General features: G+C 38.2%; 1 protein-coding gene and 1 long non-coding RNA gene across 7 annotated transcripts in view; one reads left to right on the top strand and one right to left on the bottom strand.

Moving 5' to 3' along the window:
* Positions 1–25,256, bottom strand: part of Tmem232 (transmembrane protein 232) — a 318,408-nt gene that overhangs the window by 96,850 nt on the left and 196,302 nt on the right. The window contains exon 14 of one of the 4 annotated variants that reach the window (XM_074076975.1): positions 5,775–6,194. The exons of the other annotated variants lie outside the window; for them this stretch is intronic. Within the exon in view, the coding sequence (XP_073933076.1) occupies positions 6,095–6,194 (100 nt within the window). The 3' untranslated portion in view covers positions 5,775–6,094. Of the gene's footprint in view, positions 1–5,774; positions 6,195–25,256 lie in introns of those variants that run through there. 4 annotated transcript variants of the gene reach the window in all.
* LOC141424154 (uncharacterized) lies at positions 9,052–22,149 on the top strand. Of its 3 annotated transcripts, XR_012449072.1 has the most exons (4): positions 9,052–12,357; positions 13,248–13,478; positions 18,511–18,612; positions 19,250–22,149. It is a non-coding gene; the product is annotated as an uncharacterized lncRNA (long non-coding RNA). The 3 variants fall into 3 exon arrangements; XR_012449074.1 differs by lacking the exon at positions 13,248–13,478; XR_012449071.1 differs by having other exon boundaries at positions 9,052–13,478.

Genomic DNA, 25,256 nt, shown 5'->3' with positions numbered 1-25,256 from the left:
ATATGTGGACGATATAATTATAGCTGGTAATGAGGCTGAGGAGGTCAAATTATAATTGAATGCACTAGTAGAGACTCTAACCAAAAATGGCTGGACCATTAATCCTGATAAAATAAAAAAACCTGCCCAACAGGTTAAATTCTTAGGTATTATCTGGACATCAACTGGTCCTAAGGTTCTGGAGCCAGTAATAAATAAATTGCTAACTTAAAACCACCAGAAAATAAGACCCAGATGCAACACTTAATTGGCTTGCTTGGATATTGGAGAATACATACTCCATATATCCAAATTATCCTGCAATCTCTGTATAAGGTAACTAGGAAAGCCTCAGACTTTGTATGGGGTGAAGAGCAAAAATTAGCCTTCCAAACTGCTACAAAATTTATTTCATAATTTAGTCAATTATATGTTATTGGTCCATCAGACACAGTAACTTTGGACATTTTATTTGTCAACAGGTATGATAACTGGTCAGTTTTTGCCAAACCACCAGGTGGTGCTAATAGACCTGTGGCATTCTATTGTAAACCCTTCTCTTACCCTCAGGAAAAATATAGCTTATTTGAAAAACTGACATGGACCTTGTATGAAGCGCTGAGGACTATATGCCTAATACTGCAGGATCAATGCATCATCGTCCGAAGCCCACTACCCCTCCTAGATTGGATCAATATGCCAGGTGAACAATTAGTGGGTACACCCACAGAACCAAAGGTTCTGAAATAGAAGTGGTACCTACAAGAGCAATTTAAGAACCACAGGGCATCAGCTAAGGGACAGACACCTGCATGGATCGAGGACATAGCTAATGCTCCAGTTGTTCCATGCCCTGTAACATGGAACACTTTTGAATATAATGATAGTAGACAACACTTTGATCCTATCAACATGAGTACAATAATTGGGTATTGGAAATCTTCAATTCCTGGACAATACTTCACCTATGCCAAGAACTCCTTCTTTTTTCATTATGCCTTTTGCCATGCCCTCAGTAAATTAATCCAGATGAAAGTTTGTGAAGAATACTATAAATCCCAAGAACTCTTTAATATAGACACCAGAGTACTCACATACTCAGAGGTGAAAAATGCCCATGAGGACAACCCTAGTGCCTGTGTATAATTGGACTTATGGAGAAACATCACTGCTGAGTCAGCAATCTATGTGAGCTACCTCTGAAGAGTACACATTGGTATGATGTTGCAGTCATCAATTGTGGTAAGCTTCAAGAACACCAGCAACACCACAGTTGATCTAATCCTCGAGAACATACCAACATTCCCTTGCCAAAAAGCAGCTACTTCAACCTTCTTGAACTTGTACTTCTACCCATGGATCTACCAGGAATTGCAATGCGAAGGGAAATACAACGTGACCACACAGATATGTGAGGAAGAAGACTATGATGATTACAAGAGCAACTACAAGGAGGGCGAGGACGAAGAGGAGGAGGAAGTAGAGGAAACCCCTTCTTCTCCTACTTCTGGTACTTTTTCTTCTACTCCTAAATCTTCCCCCACTCTTGCTGCTATCCCTATAGATCTAAGCAAACCATTCTTTCAATTTCATACAATTAAACCGCCATCCTGCCCTTATGGTGAAATGTGCCCATTTGAGCACTTATATGGTCTATACCCAGAACTTAACAATACTAAGTATTCTATTATTTGTGTAGCAGATTTTCCCAATTTACCAGTCTATGGTGCCTTGTTCTATTGGAATACTTGGAATATGTACAGGCATGATTATTGGATCAGGAATATTTCTTTTCCACCAGTACCTACTTGGCTAAAAATGTTACCACTGGGGATGAAGCATTATAGATTCCCAATCATCCTCTGACCCATTGCCACAACCTTGGGCTACTATTGATTCTAGACTTCCAGATAGAAACCTACCTGAACCTCCTTTTCTAAGAGGTCAGTCTTATTTCTGTGCACTTATGAATATCCTCCAGCCATACAATTCTACCAACAACACATTGACCCCTATTTACTTTAATAACACCCACCTTAATGGTACTACATGAACAGAAGCCAGTAGTAAACTTGCTTTTATTTGTACCATCAATGTTACCTTCATTAATGTTATGTCCTCTGGCCATAAAATTACCATTACTAATTCTTCTGTTTCAAATTGGATTGGTCTCCATAATAACTTGACCATTGCTTTCCAACAACTAGATTATGATGCTACCAATGTTACTATAAACTGGAGTAGTATAATAAGGAAGGAACCCAAACTTTATTGGCTGATCAATGGTATTTATGAACCCAATATGACCATCCCAGGTAATATTCCAATCTTTATAAATGACTCATGGCATATTATGGTGTACATGAGTCCTAGATACTATCAGCTAAGGAAACCATATTATTATTTTGGTAGGTACAATACATTCCTCCCTACACTAGAATATATGAATATTGTTGTTTTGATATGAACAGGTCAATATCACCATGTATGCCTGGGCACTTCATGGCACCAAATAAAAACATATTGGTGATACCATAGCCCATGAAGATTCAGACTGCGAATTAGAAGTGATATCATTTCAGGGTGCATATCTACCCTCCCAGGTCATTTACCATACTTCTTTTCAGGAATTCCCTATCCCTCTTAATATACATGTCAACTTTACCAGTCCTCTTAAGTATAACTATACTGCTCTTTTACAAAGTAGACCCAATAGGACTGAATACCACTGGAATGGAACTGCAATTACAGACTATATACCACCCATGTTGAAGACTGACAACTTCATCAGGACTCATTGCAGAGACATCAGCAACAATATCAAACCTCTCTACATCTCTGAGGCATCCAACAGGAACATATGATGGTGGCATACCACTGGAATGAAGTTTGGTAAGGGCATCCATATCTACACCCACACTGGTGTACCTTACAATTTCTATATGCTATTATCAACTAATGAGCAATGGGGCATTGTGGACCTTACAGCGCAGAAGTCATATTTTGGTGAAAATCCCAAGGATGGCTACTATCCCATTGACTGGGACCAAATATACATCTTTCCAGCCTCTTTTCATAGGTGTCATAGCTGTGACTTCTCAGATTCACCATGTATTATGGACCGAGGGGGCTTTAATGAAACTCATAGATTCCTTTCAGTACATTACAGACCAGAAGTACTCTTCGATCCTAAGATGAATTCATCCAAGATAGAAATATTACATCCACCATTGGTACACCCTACCTTCTCCACAGGTGTTCGTGTTCTAACCAACCTCAGGATTAGGGAAATTACCGTAACCCTTAATCTTTAAGCACTAGCACCACCATCTTTCCTCTGCCTAAACATTAAGATTCCTACCTTTACTTATGGAACTAGTGTTCGTGCCAGGAAACTGTTACAACTAGCAGCTAGGGCAGCATTTCTCCTAGGTGTTGCTCTTGCATCTACCATCACTGCATCCTTGACAGCACCTCTCTATGTTGCCATTGAGGATCTCAAAAAAGTGACAGTCAAGCAGACGCAAGCCATCCATGATCTATCAGAGGGACTGACTATTCTTAACCACATTGTTCAGAATATGCATTTGGAAATGCTTGCAGTTGAAAAATGCATTGGTAAGATGGAGCAGCACAACTTAGAAATGTTCTGGAAAATGTATGCTCAGAGCTTAAAAAATGCACAAGCTATTCAGTGACTTCAAGCTGAACAAACCCTAGACACCGTGATGAATGACCTTCATACCCTATTCATCACTGGTCAAGGTTGGGAAACACCAACATTCAAGACCATCATGGACGATAGATATCACTCTGAATGCTCTAGTGGTATATGCACTACACATCTCCTGCAAATTTTCCTGGACAATGCTAAGATAGCTTATTTCACTACCACCATCACAAGGAACTTGGGCGATACGTAACTTCACATACCCAGCTCCTGTACATCAGTGACAAAGGCCTTCTATTATCCATGAGACAGGATGATACCAATCACTCAAGGACTCTATGTCTTACCTGAGCCATTAAAACATGAACTTAATGAATTAGAACTTATTCCAATGAGATTGGCTGACACTGTACAAGCTTTGGGTCACAACAACTTTGTAGTATGTTCAGCAGGCAACATGATCGTTGAAGTTTTCTTTAAAAAATTGGAATTTTTCTGCCTGGGGACTCAGAGGCTTTGACTCTACTAAACTAAGATTTGACAATGGATATTATCTCATTCACGGCCCATACAAACTAAATGTCACCTTTACCCATACACCGAACAGGTATTTCAATACAACTTCTTATTCTAGACAAGTTTGGGACAAAATTCGCTATGAGGCACGACATTACTTTTCAGTATCCAAGCACATCACTCCAGACATCATAAGCAGAGACCTACTTGCAGCAGAACAAGCTGAAGAACAATTGAATACACTGGATCGATACAGCCAAGAAAATGCACAAGTATTCCAGTCTATGCACACATAGATCCAAAAGCAATTTAAACACATGGATGCCAAACTGGAAACTCTACATAAAATAGTACATATTGTGGAAACAGATACCTTTGTGTTAGCTCATTCCAACTATAAACCCACACACTGTGGAATACATGACACTCTAATGAAACTTGTACACTTGAATGTGACTTATATTTGGCATTTTAATCTTTGGCATTAGCTTCAAGATCTGTGGCAGCATGCAATTTTGTTGCTAGTGTTAATAATTGCTATTAAACTCCTACTTGCATATTGCAGGTCCAGAGAGAAGCAAGTATTAAAGGAAACCACGTGGAAGTTTCATACAACAGATCATGGCCTCTCGCTTCCACTACCTTCAGACCAGGAAATTCAATAATAGATGCCACTGGAACCCAGAACTTCTTGGCAGAAACTTCTTCAAGGACATCTTCTACACTATTAGACACAAGCAAATTGATCCTGACGTCCTCTTTGTGTTATGTCACCTTTTAGGTCTAGATAGACCTATCTCTAATTGTCATTTCTGCATTGCTAGATGGAGACATCTATACAGGAATAAATAGGAAATACCCAGAACCATTATACATAACATTCTGGAGGCATTTACTGTGCCATGACCTGGGCATACACCACTAGGCCAAACACTGTTTTGTTACAGTGGTTGCACTACTAGCTTATTTGGCAGCTTTGACTGTCAATAACAGAGTTCATTTGTACCCAACCTTCTTTTCTTTCCTAGTGCATACCGCACCCAAAGATGTGCTGAATATGATTGATTTTCCTCATACCCAACTGGAACCCACTACTCAAAATCCATGCATGTTTGTTTGCTCCCTGGAAGAACAGTCATTGTGCGCCATTTTTCGACTGGTGGTATGCAAATGTATTTGGGAATATGTGGCATTCATCAATTGGAAGGCCAGATGTGACCTATACAGATTCTCTTAAAAACATTATGGGCCACCTGTATATTTTCCAAAGGAATATTTTTATTCTTTTTGTAACAGGACCCGTGGAGCTGCTACCAGGGAATGCAGGAGACATAGCTGATTAATATCCTTATTTCTGCAGCTGCATCACTTTGTTTCACTATTTTCATCATTACCTTTCTCATTCTTGCCCTACACTTTACCAGACTTCCTCGTCACCACTGCGTCAGGCTCTGATGATTTTAACTCTGCATACCTTACCTTTGCTAAAGCAACGATAGCAACATGCGCTATCGGTCTTGCTGCATATGTCTTATACTTAATTCACATCGACAATACTACTATTCCTACTTTATTTTCACACCTTTCCTCATGCCTACAACCCTCATGCACCAAGATAACTTGTTGCCCATCCTCCATAAGACCAACTGGACACCATTGCTGACCAGTGGAGACAGGATAAATACTGTATTGCAGCATTTCCACCAACATGGATGGGACCACTGACCTTCTACTATCAACATCGTCTTCTGACAGCTGACAAGATCGCATCACTCCTCAAATTTCCATTGACCTGGGCTGTAGTTTCTTCAGCAGATACACTAAAGGACTCCAGATTGGGACATTAGATCAACTCCCATGATGTTGTCATCTGCCTGAATGGTGCTCCTACATTGGGACACAGCTGGACATCGGCTCACGTACTGACATTCACCTTATTAATGAACAGTCTATTTTTCCTGTGGATGAGACTTTCACCATCTTCTGGCAGCCCATACCACCTGATAATACCACTTGGCCTCCCAAGCACCTACAAGACAATAATTATTATATACTTCACCATCACCTCCCCTGGTTTGCAAGGAATTTTCTCCAATGCCATTTTAATATATGCATCAGTCCCCACTCACCTTCTTCAGGATTTTTGGCTATCATACTTGCATCTCACTGGTGTGCATCTGTTTCCACTATCCATTTCCACCTCGCCTGGAATTATAGGACTCCCTGATATTACTTTGGATGTTTTTCATCTTACTCCCAATGTTAAATAGGTCATTATCACCCACTTTTGTTTGAGAAGACAATTTTGAAATCTGTGCATAATTGTTCTTTGAGCATGGCTGATAAACGAATAACCCTTATTAATTCTACCACTCTCTTACAATTGTGGAACAAAGAAATTTAAGTGTGCTGTGAATGTGAACATTTATTTTGAGGTGTGCATTAACAAAATGATTTAAGTGTGCTGTGAATGTGATTGTGAGCAGTTATTTTGAGGTGTGTATTGTTTTTCTGAATAACCTTTGACTCTCCTTTGCCCCACCAGTCTACTGGGTGGTTTGAAGAGTCAGAGGGTAGATTGTTATGAGTATTATGTTTGCTGTGCATTAAATATATTGAAAAGTATATAAAAATATAATACATTGTAAAACCTATAGGAAAACAATATTGTGTGCACTTGTAAGCCCTATGATGTAAACAAATACCATATGGTGCCGATATGCAAATCAGCCAACCCACAGCTGGTGCTGATATGCAGATCAGCTAACCCTAAGCTGATGCCCATAAACCAGTCTACTACGAATACTTAAACTCCACTCACCATGAGACCATCGCCACTTCCTCCTGACTGGCAACGCACACCATGCTGGTTGAGAGCAGCTCTGGACAAGGAGGACTAGACACTATGCATGGCCCATTGGATTCCCTAGGCATCCTGGAGGCATATCAAGACTGAGAACTAGCCAGGACTGGTTTGGAGACAGCCTCCAATGGACTAAGAACCGATTGCAAGGTGAGCTCAGCTTGGGGAAGGCTGAGGCGCTATCAGGCATTAGGTTGTAACTCCCTACAATAAATGTGTGTATGAGCAGCTTAGTTCCTACCTAAGTTAATTCATTTAGCACCTGACTGATGGTCAACTTTGCACCGTCTTAGATTACCATTTTAAGAGTAGACATAAGCTGGTAAATGGATGGAATTGGAGAACATCATTCTGAGTGAGGTTAGCCTGGCTCAAAAGACCAAAAATCGTATGTTCTCCCTCATATGTGGACATTAGATCAAGGGCAAACACAACAAGGGGATTGGACAATGAGCACATGATAAAAGCTAAAGCACACAAGGGAGGGGTGAGGATAGGTAAGACACCTAAAAAACTAGCTAGCATTTGTTGCCCTTAATGCAGAGAAACTAAAGCAGATACCTTAAAGCAACTGAGGCCAATAGGAAAAGGGGACCAGGAACTAGAGAAAAGGTTAGATCAAAAAGAATTAACCTAGAAGGTAACACCCACGCACAGGAAATCAATGTGAGTCAATGCCCTGTATAGCTATCCTTACCTCAACCAGCAAAACCCCTTGTTCCTTCCTATTATTGCTTATACTCTCTCTACAACAAAATTAGAGATAAGGGCAAAATAGTTTCTGCTGGGTATTGAGGGGGGGAGCGGGAGGGGGTGGAGTGGGTGGTAAGGGAGGGGGTGGGGGCAGGGGGGAGAAATAAACCAAGCCTTGTATGCACATATGAATAATAAAAGAAAAATGAAAAAAAAAAATAAAAAATAAAGAGAAAAAAAAAAAAGAAAAAAAAAAAGAGTAGACATAAGGAAAAGAGAAAAGAATTTAAAGATCCCAAAGAGTCCCACATGGATTGCCTATGTCCCTAGAATTCCCACACTAAAAGTTCATTCTGTAGAAGCAACACCGTATGTGCCATCAAGAGTTCTCCTTAAAATTTTAAGTAACTGCTGAAAAACAAATCCCTATGACATTGAAAATAAGCATCACAAAACCATCCCCCGAATCTAGCAAAGTATGACAAACGTGGTTTGTGGAAAGCAACAACCATGAGAGGTGGAAAAGAACACCCTGTATTTAACTAATTTGCTTAGGTGTAATCTCTTTTGAGAATCACATAGGGAAATTAAGTTTTACTGAGTTTTTAAAAGAGATGTATTCAATTATTCTGCAGCTCACAGAATAATCTGAGATCCCAAAGTATAAAAAGTGCATTTAATATAAAATAAATTTTAGTGTTGAAATCACTGTCAAAATAATAAGTTTCCTTATTATTTTTGGAAATTTTGTAATAAGAAAAACATATCTGCCAGAGAAATTTATTAATTTATTATGATTAAAAGTCAAATTTATAACTTTAAAACATAATTAGTAGGATCTATTTTCTCTGAGAGTTTTGGTGGATTTTTGCATCTTTATTTTGTTTTTGCTATAAATTCCTTTACAGAGTGTAATTTGTGTGATTTTTCAAAACAAATTAAATATAGGCAAATACCTACATCAAAGAAAATACCTAAAATTAAGGACCTTCAACAGCCTTTTAAGATTACTATAGTTTGGAAATATTGATATCATTCCATAAATGTTCTCTATTTTTTCTTAATCCACTGAATTGGTCAAATGTTGCCCTCATCAGGCCAAAAACAGTTTACCACTGAATTTCTGCAGATGCCAAGGGTTGGAGTTATGGCCAAAGCTCGCAGCTATAGAATAACTGAAACTTTAGTCACTGATTGGGAAGGACAAGTTCTGGCAAAGAACTTTTCAGCATAGAGTTAGTATAAACCTAGGTCATTTTAAAGACCAGTTTTAAATCTTGCCAGGGAAATAAATGAAATAAGAGAATTGTCAGTTTAGTTCAGTCATTACCTTCAGGCCATAATCCTGAAGAGGAAGATAGCCTTGAAACAGGGTTGTAAAACATGGTAAACTGTCAATTAAAAGCTGTAACCTCAGACAGAGCTGTGAGGAATTGCCCATTAGAGCCATGCAAAAGTTTGGGACCAAGATGAAAGGCACCATGCAGAGATAAGCACCCATTCCTGCCTTCCTTTGTCTCCACTTGTAAATAAACTTTCCAAAGCAGGCCTCCCCCGCTGCTCTTATCTAAACCTTAGGTCTCTAACCCACTACTAGCCCTACTTTATGGGAGAGCACATTCCTTGTAACCTGATACCCTGCACTGCCTTTTAAATATCCTGTGAATCCTTTGTTTGGGGCTCAGACACTGGTACACGTCTGGGCCCGCTAGCATAAAAATTAAAATCTGAGTTCTCCACTCCTCCGAGTGTTGCTTGGTTTCTCCTCTGACAATATTGCCACGACAAATGGAGGCCCCAGCGAGATTCCAACCAACTGGCCCCTTGTGCCACCAGCCAGCGGCTGGGCTGCATCGGAGTAGGGAGGGACACAGGACTGAATGAGGTGGCGCGCCACCCGATGGTATTCCGGGTTCTCCTTCACCCTGGTGCCCCAACTCTCTGAGCAGTCTTGGCCCGGCTTGGACTCCAAGGAGAAGTGGACCAACTCATCTGGCAGTCTTGTCCAGACTTGGTAAGCACCACCCCCAGGAAATCAGTCCTAAGTCAGGTCCCGTCCCACTGGACAGAAGGGGAGCTTGATCCACTCCCAGGAACCTCCAAGAGGAGTTCCACAGGTCTGCAGTCAGGTCCGGTCCTACTGGATGGAAGGGGAGCTTAATCCACTCCCAGGAACCTCCAAGAGGAGTTCCACAGGTCAGGCACTTCTCCCAGAGTGGGGGAAGGAAGGTGTTATAACTTTGGTGTGAGTGTGTGTGTGTGTGTGTGTGTATGTGAATTTGTTTAAAGCATAGGCAAAATTTAATTTGCTCCTGGAATTCCAGCTCATTTTATGCGCACTTAAATTGATAGTTTTTCTGGTATGCTTAATTTATAAAACTTTTTGTGTGTGCTTGTAAGCATCTTAAAAATGGTTCTTAAATTGATACTATAAGGTTAATATGATATTCAAGGAAAAAAACCAGGATATTTGTTTTAAAGATCTTTGTTATAAACTGCTTAGACTTTTACATTTAAATATGTAAACACCTTAAGCACGATTCTTATTGTAGAGTAAATGTAAAAGTTATTACTCTGTTCTACTGCTACCTTAAACAACAACAACAACAACAACAAAAAACAAGCTTTCAAACTTATTTCAGTCAGGCCTCACTAGGATGCAGACACTCAGGGTTAACACTCTGGCTTAGCTAGGAAGGAAAAAAAAAAGAGGCTACAGTCAGCAACAAAGTCTTGGAATTTAGGTAGTTAAAATGACCTTAGCCTGTTTCATTCTGTCATAAATAAAATCTGGGATTTAATTCTCTCTTATAATATATGGGTCTATTAACAAATGAGTTTTCTATAAATTGCTTTTATACAAAAAAATAATTTCAGAGATGCTTTCTTTCTTGTTTTTTTTTTTCATGCAAATATAAGGCTCTAAGTTAAAAGATTTTCTGAGTTATTTTCAACAAGTAACAAAATATATAAAAGGTATTAAGGATATGGTTTTTTTCAAAATAAATAAAGGGTTAAAAAAATACTTTTAGATAAAAAAGAGGATAAAGACCAGCTCCCCAGAGGATACAAAATAAATTGTCACAAAGATACAGAGTAAATTGTCATAAAATGATACAGCTTATAGATGGTATATAACTAGTTAAAGTTAACTAAAATCCAATTACATTAAAGGTTTTATAACTTCAAAGTTTAATGTACTGATGTTAAACTAAAATTTAATTCTCTAAGTTCATAACAACAAGGCTACCTTAAAAATATTATATTGGTCTAGATAGCATTTACAAAAATTGTCTTATAATTGTTTTGTTTTGTCAAGATAACTCAAAAATTTTTGATACTCCAGGTTAATCCATAAATTTGTCAAGATAACAAGAGTTTATTAAAACACAGAGAGACAAGAGGCAGCTGAACACAGGGAGTACTGCTGCACTGATATGAGGGTTAAGACAGATTTACTTATGTAAAGCCAAAGTGCACCTTCCAGATAGGATAAAAATAAATAAATAAATAAGTAAAAACTCCAAGAGGAGCACTACACTGGAAGTCAAGATCTCCAGTTTTTATTAGACATAACAGAGTGGAGATGTTAGTCCTACTCCTTCCACATGGCAGGTGGAGGAAATTTTTCCCTGAGATGACCAGATTGGGGCTGTTATTTTAGGGGGGGTTCCATTGACTGCAGGTGATGGGATTCTGCTATATGTCAAAAGCCATCTGTTAATGTCAACAATCTGGGATATGATTTCTTATCAACATCTGAGCCATGGTTCTTGGCCACTATGTTTCCTAACTTCACACTTAGTCCCCACAAATATTTACCTGTGTTCTCTGGTGATTTTTGTCAGGGTTTTAACTACTAAGGTAACTGAGTCATGTTCATTTAAGAGTTGGTTTATGTTGGGGTTAACAATGAGGACAGCCATGTTAGGACTAGACCCCCCCCCCTTGCAGCTGGCTCACCTTTGTCATCCTGGATATATGCCAGGGACAGCTGGGCAGACAGTGACTTTCCTGGTACTTTTCCACTAGCCCCCTATGTCTAACCCAAGCCTGTATATGGCAATGGGCTCTTGCTGGGGTCCCCCTCCACAAGGCTCCTGCCTAAATAATAAACCCTGTACCAGTGTTTCAGCTGTCTCTGTGCCTATTCCATGCCTCTTATTTTCTAACAGTTATGTAAAACTTTCTAGATGACCTCATGGTTAAACAACTGTTGTCTTAGATGATTCTATTACAGTTTGTACCCTATGGTAGTTTGTGACTGGGCTGTTTGGGTTTGCTAAAACTGTTCTTTCCCCCTACAACTGATAAAAATCTAAAGTTTTACTTCAAGAGCAACAACTAAATTAATATGTGTATTAACCTCTATAGAGTTGTGATGCTGTTGCTGGTTCCTGTGTATTAAGTATATTTGTATTTTCAAGTATATCAAGTCTTCTACAATACAAAATTTAGATAAACATGGTAACAAAAAGCTAGTGGTACTGATGTACTGTTCTGTTGGTTGCTAAATTGTCCATCAAAATTTTAACCATGGCTCTTTTAAGTTTTTGTCATTTCAGTTCTGATCCTCCTGGGACATTTATAATCAAGTCCATAAAAATGACTAATGGGTGCCTATGTGTCAACCAAGGTAACTACTTAGACATCTGCTTTTGTTAGATTTTGTTTTGTATTGTCCTTGTCTAAAAGTGCACTGCCTAAGAGCCATTCCTTCTAAGCCTCTTTGTTGCTTAAATTTGGCCAAAAGGGTCTAGTTGGCACTGACTCCCACCTGATCTGCTCATTATTCCCTCCCAATGTGGGACTGAAACCAAACAAACAGAATCCAGGAAAAAGCAGCCAATCAAGAAAGATCTTCAGTCTGCAGCCATACCACCCTGAATGCACCCGATCTTGTCTGATCTTGGAAGCTAAACAGGGTCAGGCCTGGTTAGTACATGGATGGAAGACAGATCTTCAGAAGAGACTGTTTGGAGACTAACAATTTGGAGACAAAGGGGGGAATGCCATCAAAGTTCCAATGGAGTCATTGGTGCCAGACCTCTCAAAGATAACCAAGGCCAAGAGGATTAAAGAAATGGTTCTTATGCATGTGTGGCTATCTGACATTAAAGCTTTTCCAGACACAAACTCACATTTTTAGACAGGGTCTTCTACTTAAATAGAGACAAAATAACTATTTTTACTGGATCTAAACATGTCCTTTAATACTTAAAGATGGTGTTTTTAACTTTAAAAAAAAAGTTTTCTTGGACATATATACTGACAGTATATTGTTGCCAAGGTAATTCTACTCAGTTAAAAAAAAAAAAAAGGAGAGATATGATATATAAAAAAAATTAAAAAGAAACTACTCCAACCCAGTTGTATGGGTCCCCATCTAGTAATGTTGGCAGCTCTTAGGACTGTTGAAGTTACAGGAGTCACTCCCGGGACTCATCACTCCTGGATAAAAGGACAGCCGCCCCTGCAGAGCCCAATGTCTGACAGGCTCTCCATGATTCAACTAATACCTCTCAGATTAAGGTTCCAGAGAACTTCACAACAGCATGCCATCACTGTTGAGATCTCCAGCCCTGCCCTAGCCACATCCTGGAAGCTGGTTGGTCAACGCACGGTAGAAGCCTGAGGATTCATTCACCAGGACACAGATGTATCCTCTTCTCTGTCACCCATACCTTATCCTGCTGATTAGCATTGTGCAATCTGTTTACACGACGACTGGCTGTCACTGCTCCCCAAGATTGAAATGTAAGCCAGAGATTACTGCTGGCCTTCTGTTACCTCCTCATAGTAGGAAGCCTTACTGCTGTTTGGTGTCATCTGTAGCCCAGACTCCAGTCTCAGGCATGAGGTCTCTGATGTGTTATTGCCTTCTAACTCTGCTACATTTTGAGGTTGTCCAATTGGGAGGCTGGGATGACTGCTCAGCCTGCATAAGGCCGCCTTCCTCCCAGGGAAAACTGAGGTATGCCTTCACCTTTTATCAGTATCTGTCACCCGTGTGCAGCATATCAATCTCTGAATGCACTAGGAGAGGGATGATTTACTATAAAGAAAGCTGATAGCCTAACTGGGTTACAAAAAACAAAGACATTATAGGGCATATGGATTGCTGGGAGAAAGACAGGGACACCTTAAAGTCATAAAACAGTGGAGGAAATAAACCTCCTTGTGCCACCCTACCCTTTTACCCCACTCCCATATCAGTTTACTAAAGGGAGAGCCACAAATCTAGAGAGGCCACCCAGAGGTGATTACCTAGGTGGACCTGGGCCAATAAAAGACATTGATCTGCCACCACCATGACCCCTGTTAAGGCTTCCTTCTAGGACAGGAAACCTTAACTTGGAATCTCAACTGTACAGCTACCGCCATTCAATGTACAGTTGACAGGCTATGGTGCACCAGCCTGGGATTCTTCCTTGTCTGAGGGAGCCTTGCTTACCAGTACTTGCCAGCTGACTGGAAGGGCATTTGCACATTAGCATTCCTCACCCCAGATAAACATAGTGCCTAACAATCAGACACCCCCACCTTTAATGGCTCATGTGCAGTCGAAGAGAGCTACCCAATTCATACCTTTATTAATCGGACTGGGGATAATGACTGGGAAAGGAACAGGCATAGGAGGGACTGCCTCATCAGCCGCCTACTATAATCAATTATCTGTGGACCTAACAAATAACATAGAACAAGTGGCTAGGTCTATAGTGACCGTGCAGGACCAGCTAAACTCTCTAGCATCAGTGATCCTCCAAAACGAGAGTGGGTTGGATTTACTCACTGCCAAGAAGAAGGGCTTTGACTTTTCTTAAACACAAAGTGTTGTTTTATGTAAAGCAGATAGAAAGTCAGAGATACAGCTGACTCCATTATCTGGCCCTCTCCTTATGCTTCCATTGGCACTTATGTTTGGTATGTGCCTTCTTAACGCCATAACTAACTTCATTAGCTTGCAATTGGAGGTGATAAAGTTACAGCTCCTGGTAACACAATATAGGTCTTTGGGACAAAAAAAAAAACCTTATAAGACTTCTAAAGTCTAGTGTTGATGCTTGTCCACAAGTGGAAAAAGCATCAAAAGGGGGGAATGAAGAGGAAGATAGCCTTGAAACAGGGTTGTAAAACATGGTAAACTGTCAATTAAAAGCTGTAACCTCAGACAGAGCTGTGAGGAATTGCCCATTAGAGCCATGCAAAAGTTTGGGACCAAGATGAAAGGCACCATGCAGAGATAAGCACCCATTCCTGCCTTCCTTTGTCTCCACTTGTAAATAAACTTTCCAAAGCAGGCCTCCCCCGCTGCTCTTATCTAAACCTTAGGTCTCTAACCCACTACTAGCCCTACTTTATGGGAGAGCACATTCCTTGTAACCTGATACCCTGCACTGCCTTTTAAATATCCTGTGAATCCTTTGTTCGGGGCTCAGACACTGGTACACGTCTGGGCCCGCTAGCGTAAAAATTAAAATCTGAGTTCTCCACTCCTCCGAGTGTTGCTTGGTTTCTCCTCTGACAATATTGCCACAACAATCCTTTCTCTTTGAAAAGTAAATTGGCTCTTGCCATGCCCTTGGTTGAAACTTCCAATGGGACTCCGCTTTGCACTTAGAAAAACACAAGAACTCCTCATTTGTATTTATGAGCCCTGCCTGGTCTGGCTTCAGTCACAATCTCACCCTCCTTTTGCTCTCCCTCCTTCACTATGCTGCAGAATACTGACCACCTTCTCAGTGACCAACCACAGTCAGTCAGCTCTGTCCTTCTGAGCCTTGCACACATGGATGCTTTCTCTGTTCCTTCCATCCACACTCTCCTCAGGGAGTACATCTCCATCTAAAATCACTTCCTCAAATTGATCTTTCTGGCTGTCTAAAGTAGAATTCTCCAATTGCTTTCACTCTTATCACCTAGTTAATTTCACTCATGGGACTTAAACCAATCTCTACCTCATTTGCTTAATGGCTTGTCTGTCATCTATTTTATTTTATTTATTTATTTATTTTTGTCATCTATTTTAGATTATAAACTATGTGAAACTATTGACTTGACCACTGTAGCTCTAGCATTTCACAGGCATGGCCCACAGTAGAGATTTCAGTTGCATTTAGTGTCCTATTACTTTTTATCACTAATCAAAGTTTTAACAGCAGCCACTTCAACAGCTAGATTGTCCTATCTCCAATGTCAGTTATTCACTTCTGTCTGAATCAGTGGAAACAGCATAAGAGGTGAAAAGTTACTAGATTTAGAACTATCTAGAAAGTTAAAGACTGTGGGATTGTCTGATAGATTGTGCATAGGATGTGAGTGAAATTGCCAAAGATAATTTCAATATCTGAGTTAATGAAAAGATTTTCTATTACCTGAAAAAGTAATGTGGTGAGGAGTTTCGAGTGAGAGGGAAACAAGTTCAATTTCTGGTAAATTAACTTTAAAATATTTATATGTCTGGTTAAATGAAAATAACATGCTGGTGGTTGCATACCTAAGTATAGTACTGGATGGAAAAATCAGGCTTCTAAGGGACCCCTAGAGACCATCATAAAAGCTTTTGTCATTGCAAATCTTTCTATCTGACTTAATTGAATGATTTACTCCATTATTTATCTAGCTGCTTCAGCTATGTGTATCCGAAGTCTTAAGTCCACCAGGGTTGAAATTCTATGGGACTAATTTGGTCAAGATCTTTGTTCTTCATAAATCTATTATCTTAGCTCTGTAATACAGAGCAGGCCTCAATTTTTTTGCTGAATTCACACCAAATGTTGCTACTTAACATTACTTTTTGCTTTAAAAACACTAATCTAAGTTTTTTCCAAATGACTGAGCATTAAATGGAGCTGTGTAATTTTTTTTAGAGAAAAATAATGCCCTTGACTTTTCAGTACCTAAGGATATGACCCTTAAAATTTTATAAGAACTTGGGATAATTCTTCTTTCCATGGTTCCCTATTTTTTTCTTCTCCTTATTTGTTGTTTGCAAGTCAAACTGCATTCCTTGGAATATCTTGGCAATTTAGTGACCTGAATTAATCAGGCAATTTGTAAGTATAGCACTGGATGGATGTGTATAACTATAAATGAAATTAGTTGTCTATTTTTAGATGTCATATTAGTACTATTTTAATTAGATACTGTGGGTTTTGGTATTGTTTTCATCTTAAATATAGACATTTTACAATCCTCTTAAAACTATCTTTTAGGAGATAGAGTTATGGAATACCAATCAGAAAAGAAATATGAAGAACATATTCTAACATAGCTGCTTGAGCAGAGGAAAGTGCATTCTTCGTACGTTTTAAATGCTGAGCTTTCAATGAGAGATGCTAATGTTGGATAGAGGAGGGCAGAGCTAAAGCACTGAAGATGTTATAAAAGTTACCTGTATAAGTCAGGGTTCTGCAAAGCAAAACAACAGACCAATTGTGTGTGTGTGTGTGTGTGTGTGTGTGTGTGTGTATGTGTGTGTGTGTGTGTGTGGTGTTGTGTATTGTATTGTATGTGTTGTGTTATGTGTGTGGTGGTATGTTCTGTGTTATGTGTGTTTGTTGTATGTGTAAAATGAGGAATTACTTCAAGTAATAATTATGGCAGATGACAAGTTCCAAGATCTGAAGTTGGTAAACTGGAGCCCAGGTAAGTGGATGTGTAGTCTCCATTTCTAGTCTGAAGGACTAAGAACCAGGAGAGCTAATTGTGAAAGCTCCAGTCTGTAACCTTACAAGCCCAAATCCCAGAAGACAATGTTTTGGTTTCAGTCCAAATATCCAAAGGGACCGAAGTCTCAACTCAAGTAGTTAGGAAGGAATAGTTTCTAGTTACATACAGAGGGATCAGCTTTTTTATTTTATTCAAGCCTTGGGATGATTGGAATAGAGCCTCCACTTTAGTCAGTCAACTAATTCAAATGTTAATCTCATCTGACAGCAGTCATACAGACACATGCATAATAATGTTTGACCAAATATCCAGGCACCCCATGTTCCAACTAAGTTTATGCACTAAATTAACCTCTCTTTATTTGTCACATAAACATGATGAGGCATTATTTTCATACAATATTCCTTGAAGGTTTAAACTAAAAATGATAAGCAAAATTTAGTGTGTTTTTGTTTGTTTGAGATGAGGTCTCCTTATGTAGACAGGCTGGTCATGACTCATCTCAACCACTTGAGTACTAGAGTTGCAGGCATGTACCATTAGGTTAATTCTTATTCACATGTACCATTTCTCCCCAGAGACTATTTTAACCCTTAGAGTATTGCTATAACTCTAGAAGTTATGGGGATTTTCCAATTGTCAATGAGGAACCCTTGGGTTCTTACCCAAAATTTGCTGTCCTGCTTCTTCTCTTATAGGGGATCTTGGACAAGCTAGTAAACCTTGTGAAATTTTAATTTCCTAAGAAGAGCATTGCATCAAATGACCTTATGGCTCTTTCATGGGAATGGTCCTTGAAACTGGTAACAGCCTTCTTTGCTACTTGTCTGGCTGTTTGGTCTCCTCATAGGTAGAAATGAACTACCCAGCTCTTAACTTAAGAACAACTCCTTGAAATAATCATGATGGCTAGTGGACTAGAGAAAGTAGGACAACACTACTAGCCTGAATTGTTCACAGGTGGAAGAAACAATAAGTCTGTACTATTATATATATATATATAATATAAAATATAATACATATATAATATATTTATATATATTTTTTCCTAAAATTTTGCAAAACTAAATCATTCTCTCTCTCTCTCTTGTTTCCCCACCCCCTCCCGCTCTCTCAGTTGAGGGTCTACTAAAATTTGGGCATTGGGAAGAGAGTGGTGAAGATGAAAGGAAATCTGAATAATGAGAGGAGCTAGTTGTTTCAATGCTGCTTCCTACTGGTAAGCCTGAATCAGTCTTCTACATCCAATTCCTTTATCATTAATACATAGGGGTCTATTCTTCTGAGCTAGGTTCATTGTCAATGGCTCCCTAATGGTAACTTGTTTTCTTTCAAGACTATGCTAACCATAGTAACCTTCTGTAGCCTCAGTTACACAAATGACTAGAAATTTACTTTCTATCACACCTTAAAGATAAATGCAGGTGTTAAATTGACTGATTTTTTCCACTAACCTTGCATTTTTATTGTTAACTTTTTGTGTTTGTCTATATGTGGTGCTTATATGCATTTTTTCTAAAACTGCTTTCCTCTCAGATCATTAAATCTAGCTATTTTTAAATATAATTGAATTTGATGCTGGGGATGTAGCTCAGTGGTAGAATGCATACTAATATATTTTATGGTCACTTTAGTCCTTCATTTTACTCCCCAATAAAATCTAAATGCAACTCCACTAAGAAAACAGTATTAGAGGCAGTTGTCCACAACTGGATTGAAAATTTGGCAATTATTCCTCCGTTGTGACTCACCAAGACAGCCAAATAGGATCATTCAAGTCCCAAAGGGAGTGTGAAGAATCTGAATTACTCACTTTGGCTGTCTACGTCAATCAAAATAACTGCTCTCTTTTCCAGTTCTCATTCATGTGGTAACATATAACTACAATCAAAGGTGAAATATGTGGAACAGTTTTCTGACAGTGAAACTTGCTCAGAAACAGAGCATATGGACGCTGAATAATTTCCATTTCTGATGATTGGAAACCCCATTGAGTCAGCATTGGATTAGACAAATCTCTAACTGTGAGGAGGAAACAGAAAATGCCTTCTTGACAACTTGTTTAATGCTTTCATTTCTCTAAGTATACTCTTCCCTAATATACAATGTTCTGTTTATATGTTCTTCCCAAAAAAGCACTTATATATTTTTCTTTCACATCTTACAATCAAATGACCACTATCTTGGGCCTATAACTTTGTCATACTCTGCACATATATGGTCAAGTATAATACTCTGAAATGTAGGGCCAACGTTATTGCTTTCTGAGCCAGGCGGAGAGAAATTTACAGTAATGCCACTCTCTAGGTCTGTCTTGACTCATGTATAATATCAGTGGATTTCTAGCACCCAGAATTTAGAGACTTTCACTATTTTCACAAGATTGGGATGATTAGTAGACTAGTACATGGAATTGAACCAGAGAGGGGACAAGGAGTTTGTGAATTATTTTATGTGACTTTTTTATACTTTTGATATTCATGTGCTTGTCACAGCCTCCCCTTGCTGTACATCTGTATCCTTAATTTGTGGTTGATTCTTTGGCCAGCTGTGTTTGGAATTCTGCACAAGTACTATGAAAATAGTTGGAAGAATATAGAGATCTTAGAAGTGTTTCTAAAATGAACAGAAGGTTTGCTAGTAGATGTAGGAAACCCAGCTTGCTCTGTTTTTCTTCTGCTGTTGCTTCTACTTCCATAGCTACATTTACTCATCCTCACCTCCACTGCTGCAATGTACTGACAGGCTGACAATATACCCTGGAAGATTTCAGCCAGGATTAGTTCAATTCACACTTGACTGGAATGCCTCAGAGACCAAAATACACAAATTAGAGATGTGCTTGCCCAGATGCTGAGTGAGGTTAATTGTCCTATCCGGGCCCATGGACTGGGTCAGCCAGATAGGGTTCTATCAAGGAAGTAATTTGGGTACCAAATGGACTTTGCCAATTATGGTACTTCTTCCTTTATTTTATTCATGGACACGAAGTGAACATTATTGGAATAAGGCCCACAGGCATTTGGGAATTTTGAGGATAAGCGTGTTAGATAGTTTTTTTTAATGCATGGCTTTCAGAAGGCCTGTATCCCATGATATTTCTAGCCCAGCAAGAAGACACTGAAATTATTATACAACTTTTCCCCTATGACTCACTTATCACAATCTCTCAATCTTGATATCACTGTGCTAATAGGTAGTTGATTTGTCAGTCAGCTGTGCTTACAATTCTGTGTGATAATCTTGGTTTGCTTACATAAATGGTTTATAAAATATCAATGCTTAAGATAGGCTTTTTCGTTTGAACAGTTTTATGTAGAAAAAGACAGAAAGGAAACCACTTGACATTAGTTCTGGCTCAACAAGACTCAGGTTAGTGAACTGCTGTGAACAGCCAGGAATTTAGTGACATATCACTTCAAATATGATGGATGCTTCACAATTACTGATCTTATATTGCACTGACGAACTTGGCGTTGAATGTGGAAGCTGTTCAGAATGATAAATGGATATGACAATTTATTAAGGATAGAAGGCATGATTAGTGTTGGCTGAAGATTCATCCTTTTAAAAAGGAATAGGAGCAGAAAGAAATCAAAAACTAATAAAAAGGGAATTTAGAATGTGTCAATTGAGATTTTCAGAAGAAAGGTATATCTGCAGCAGACATTGAGTCTATTAAAACATGCAGAACTTTTAGAAATGTAAAAGCCAAATAACTTATGGGCAATGAAGATGTACATGAAACACATTTTTATATATTCATGTCTTCATCTCCAGTTTTCTCGATAGGTGTCTTCCTCACATCCTTTGGTTATTGGTGTTCCTCATCAGAGTCTGTACTGCACAGAACCTAATGCCTGTTTTGGGGAATTTATTCTAAGACCTGTTATTTTGTTAAAATCCTTGGCATGAGTATTTTCACATGAATTCTGACTAATTTTTGAGCTGAGCTACTCTGTCTGAAATGAAAATGAAACACATGAATGAAGTACAAGGAGTAAAAAAGTTATGGGAAGAAAGCAATACCTTAAAAGCATATCCTGTGACTCGTTTGCTGGATAAATTGATAGATAAGACTAATGGTTTATATCATTGACAAACCTTATGTTTAAAAATTATTTGAAAGACTAATAAAAAAAACTTTTAAAGAGGTCTAAAAACCTGTAAAGTAGCCAGAAAGGCTATTATGTTTTGCTTCTAATATGTGTTCATGACTTCTTGGTATTTTGTTATGTGAAAATCTTCCACTGTAAGACAGGAATTTATTTCTGCTGTGTCTATATAGATATACATATATATATATATAATATATTATATTACTTCCCTTCTATACTATATTACTATATTACTGCCATTCTCAACAAACTTGGAAAGCTTCATGTACTTGCTTGAACTTAATGCTTTATTTTGCAGAAATCTTTTCATTGAATAGATACTGTAAATTCTTTGGAAGTATATTTCTATATGAATGACTCCTACATTCAGTGAACAGAATGTGCTGCTCAGAGATTCTCAAAGAGGAAGATTATACCATTACCTGGCAGATTATATAAGACAGTCTTGCTTATCTGTTCAGGAAATTATCTCTATCACTTAACATTTTAAAAAGCATTATTATAATTTTAGGTTATCACACCCTTCCATGAACTTTTCTTAAGTTTTTTATAAATCCTTATAGATTTTTCTCCTACCCTCTTACTGTTCCTAACATTTTGTTTGTCATTTGCTTTTATATCATTCTCCCTTTTTCCAAATGTAGTAACTATAATATAATTACCATACAAGTAATAATTTTAAAAATTTTTGTTACACTGTATTTATAGATTATATTATACTATGATATGTTTATTGATATGATTATAATAAAATTTTGTGTTAATGCTACGCTAGGTACCATAATAATCACTTTTTTCTTTTTGTAACTAGTGCTTTCTATTTTTACATAAAAACCATACATATGTATTGGACACTGTGTGATATTTCACTAATGTACATTGTGTGATGTTCAAATCAGGGTAAATATATCTATTACCTCAAACAATTATCTTTTCTTTATTATGGAAACACTCAAAATCTTAGCTTAATATATATGTACATATATTTATGCACATATATTACATTATTGTTATCTAGAGTTATCCTACTGTCCAATAAAACATTTGAACTTTCTCTGGGTTGTAACTTAGTACCAGTTAATCACCTTTCCCCATTCCTCCTTTCCCTTATGCGCTCCAGCTTCTGATAACCACTATTCTACTCTCAACTTCTGAGATATTCAGAAATAAGTGAGACCATGTGGTATTCTTCTTTCTGGGCCTTGCTTATTCCACTTAACATAATGTTCTCCAGTTCCATTCATGTTATCACAAATTAAAGAATTTTGAACTTATTCTTTTTCTGTTGTTTTTCCCGTACTGGGGTTTGAACTCAGGGCCTCACAATTGGTAGGCAAGTATTCTACCACTTAAACCCTTCAGCAAGCCCTGTTTGCACTGGTTATTTTTGCAATATAGTCTTGCTTTATGCCTAGGATGACCTGGACCACAATCCTCCTATTTGTCATTCCAGTTGGGATGACAGATGTGCTCCACTGCATTCATCCATTCGATGAGATAAGGTCTCATGAAATTTTTGCTAGAGTTTGGCCTCAAACTATGATCCTCCCAGTCTTTAATTCCAATTAGCTAGGTCTATAGGCTTGAGCCATCATGCCCAGTAGATTTCCTCCTTTTTATGGGTAAATAGTATTGTGTCTATGTTCTATATTTTCTTTATCTAGTACATGGACACAGGTTGTTCCCACTTCATAGCTATTGTGAATAGTGTTTTAATCAATATGGGAGTACAGACCTCTCTTTGATATAGTTATTTCATTTTCCATGCATATATATATATATATATATACATACATATATTATGACTATGACTACCTCGTAATTTTTCAAAAGTACACAATAACAAATGAGGTATCATTTAAGGACAAAGATATTTAGGATTAAAGAAGTTAAGTTCACTTGCTCAAGGTCCCTTAAGTACACTATTTTACACCTCTGATCAGGTCACAACTTCAAATACACACACACACACACACACACACACACACACACACGGTACCTCTCACTCCTCAGTCTAACACATACCACACCTTCAGTGCTTCTTGTGGTTCCTAAAATGAAGGTGAAAATCCTAGCCATCTCTATGGTTCCATTCCTCTGTGGTCGCAGTGACCCAGTCAAACCACTGTTCTTTTAGCTCCATAAATGCTCTGTAATCCTTTTCACCCAAAGGACTTATGTCCTGTCTTCTCTACTTGGCACAGTTCCTCCCTTCCCCAAATCTCTCCTTTCTGGATCAGGTCTTATACATCATGCTCCTCTATCTTAGGACACTTATCCCTACTTATCCACCATGAGGCTCTCTTTTATCACACTCATCATTACAGAGATTTAACACAGATGTATGATTTTACATGTATGTGTGTGATGTAAATTAATGTATGTCTTCTAAACTTGATTGTGAAATCCACTGGGAAACAACTATGACTATTTTTACTATTTTATCTGAGGCATTTGACAAATGATAGTTGAATTAATGAGTGTACACAGTGGTATTTAACTAATGTTCTCTGAAGGAATATACAACTTCTATTAGAAGTTCTGGGTTTTGCTTAACATTTAATTCTGTAACAAGGAAACTCCATGGAAAGGCTAAGTTAGTTAGAAGTAGCATTTGGCCAGCTGGGTAGAGAGATATCTGAAAGAATCTGCACTGAATACTAAGGTTTTCACAGAGTTTATATGTCTGGTCAAGTATCTGACCATACTCAGAAGATATTTAGAAAAAGGGTAGGTTTAGTTTTTTAACTGATTAATTTCATATTTTCTGAGATCCTAGAAAACAAGACAGTTATATCAATTAGATTAGTGTCATATTCAAGATTACATTCTCATTAAGCAGACAATATATATTGTCAACTACTACAAAGCTATTTCATCGTAAGCTGACACTGCCCTTTTCTTTGAAAGAGCAAAGAGCTCATGAAAAACAAAATGCAAAACAAAGACATATGAATTTTCTTTTTTTCTGAGCTTACCTCTTGTTTTCCCTGAGAGCTGTCATTTTCTATTTGAAATATAAAATGTTTTTACATGTCACTGAGATCATTTTAATGCCTGCATCATTTTTTAAGTTCTGCAACACATCATGTCACTATGAATGGAGAACTCCTAGGATTGATGATTGTATTGAAGCAGACACCTGCAGTGAAAAGTGGGAGCTAAGGCAATGGCCCCATGATGCAAAAGCTCCTGCTAAGACCAAGACTCTATTTTACCAATGTGGAGGCAAGAAAGGAGAGGAGCTGTGCCATAATGATGGGGATTGATCCATCTCCAAGGCAGGATTGCAGGTAAACTCTGAGACGTGTGTTGGAAATATATATATGAAGCATAGTTCTGTCACTGGCAACTGTATTTCACCTCTGGGCTTCCAATAGTGCCTCAATTCCAACAAAAGAAAAAATAAAGAAGTAGGACTACATCAAACTGAAAATCCTATGCAGCAAAATGGAATGGCAAACCCTGAAATGGAAGAAAATATTTGCAAACCATAATCCAGTAAGGGTTAATATCCAAAAATATGTAAGGAACTCATACAACTCAGTATCAAAAAATTTAAACACCAAAAATTAAAACCCTATAATAATTCAATCAGCGGCAAAGGGCCTGAACAGACATTTTCCAAGAAGCATGACAAATGGCCAGTAGGTAAATAAAGAGGTCCTCACATTGCTAATCAGGGAAATGAAAATCAGAACTACTATGGCTTATTATCTCAGACCTGTGAGGGTGGTTATTTTCA

This window comes from Castor canadensis, chromosome 6 (genome assembly GCF_047511655.1).
Source record: "Castor canadensis chromosome 6, mCasCan1.hap1v2, whole genome shotgun sequence".
Classification (NCBI taxonomy): Eukaryota; Metazoa; Chordata; class Mammalia; order Rodentia; family Castoridae; genus Castor; species Castor canadensis.
This window is presented reverse-complemented; position numbering and strand designations above follow the sequence as displayed.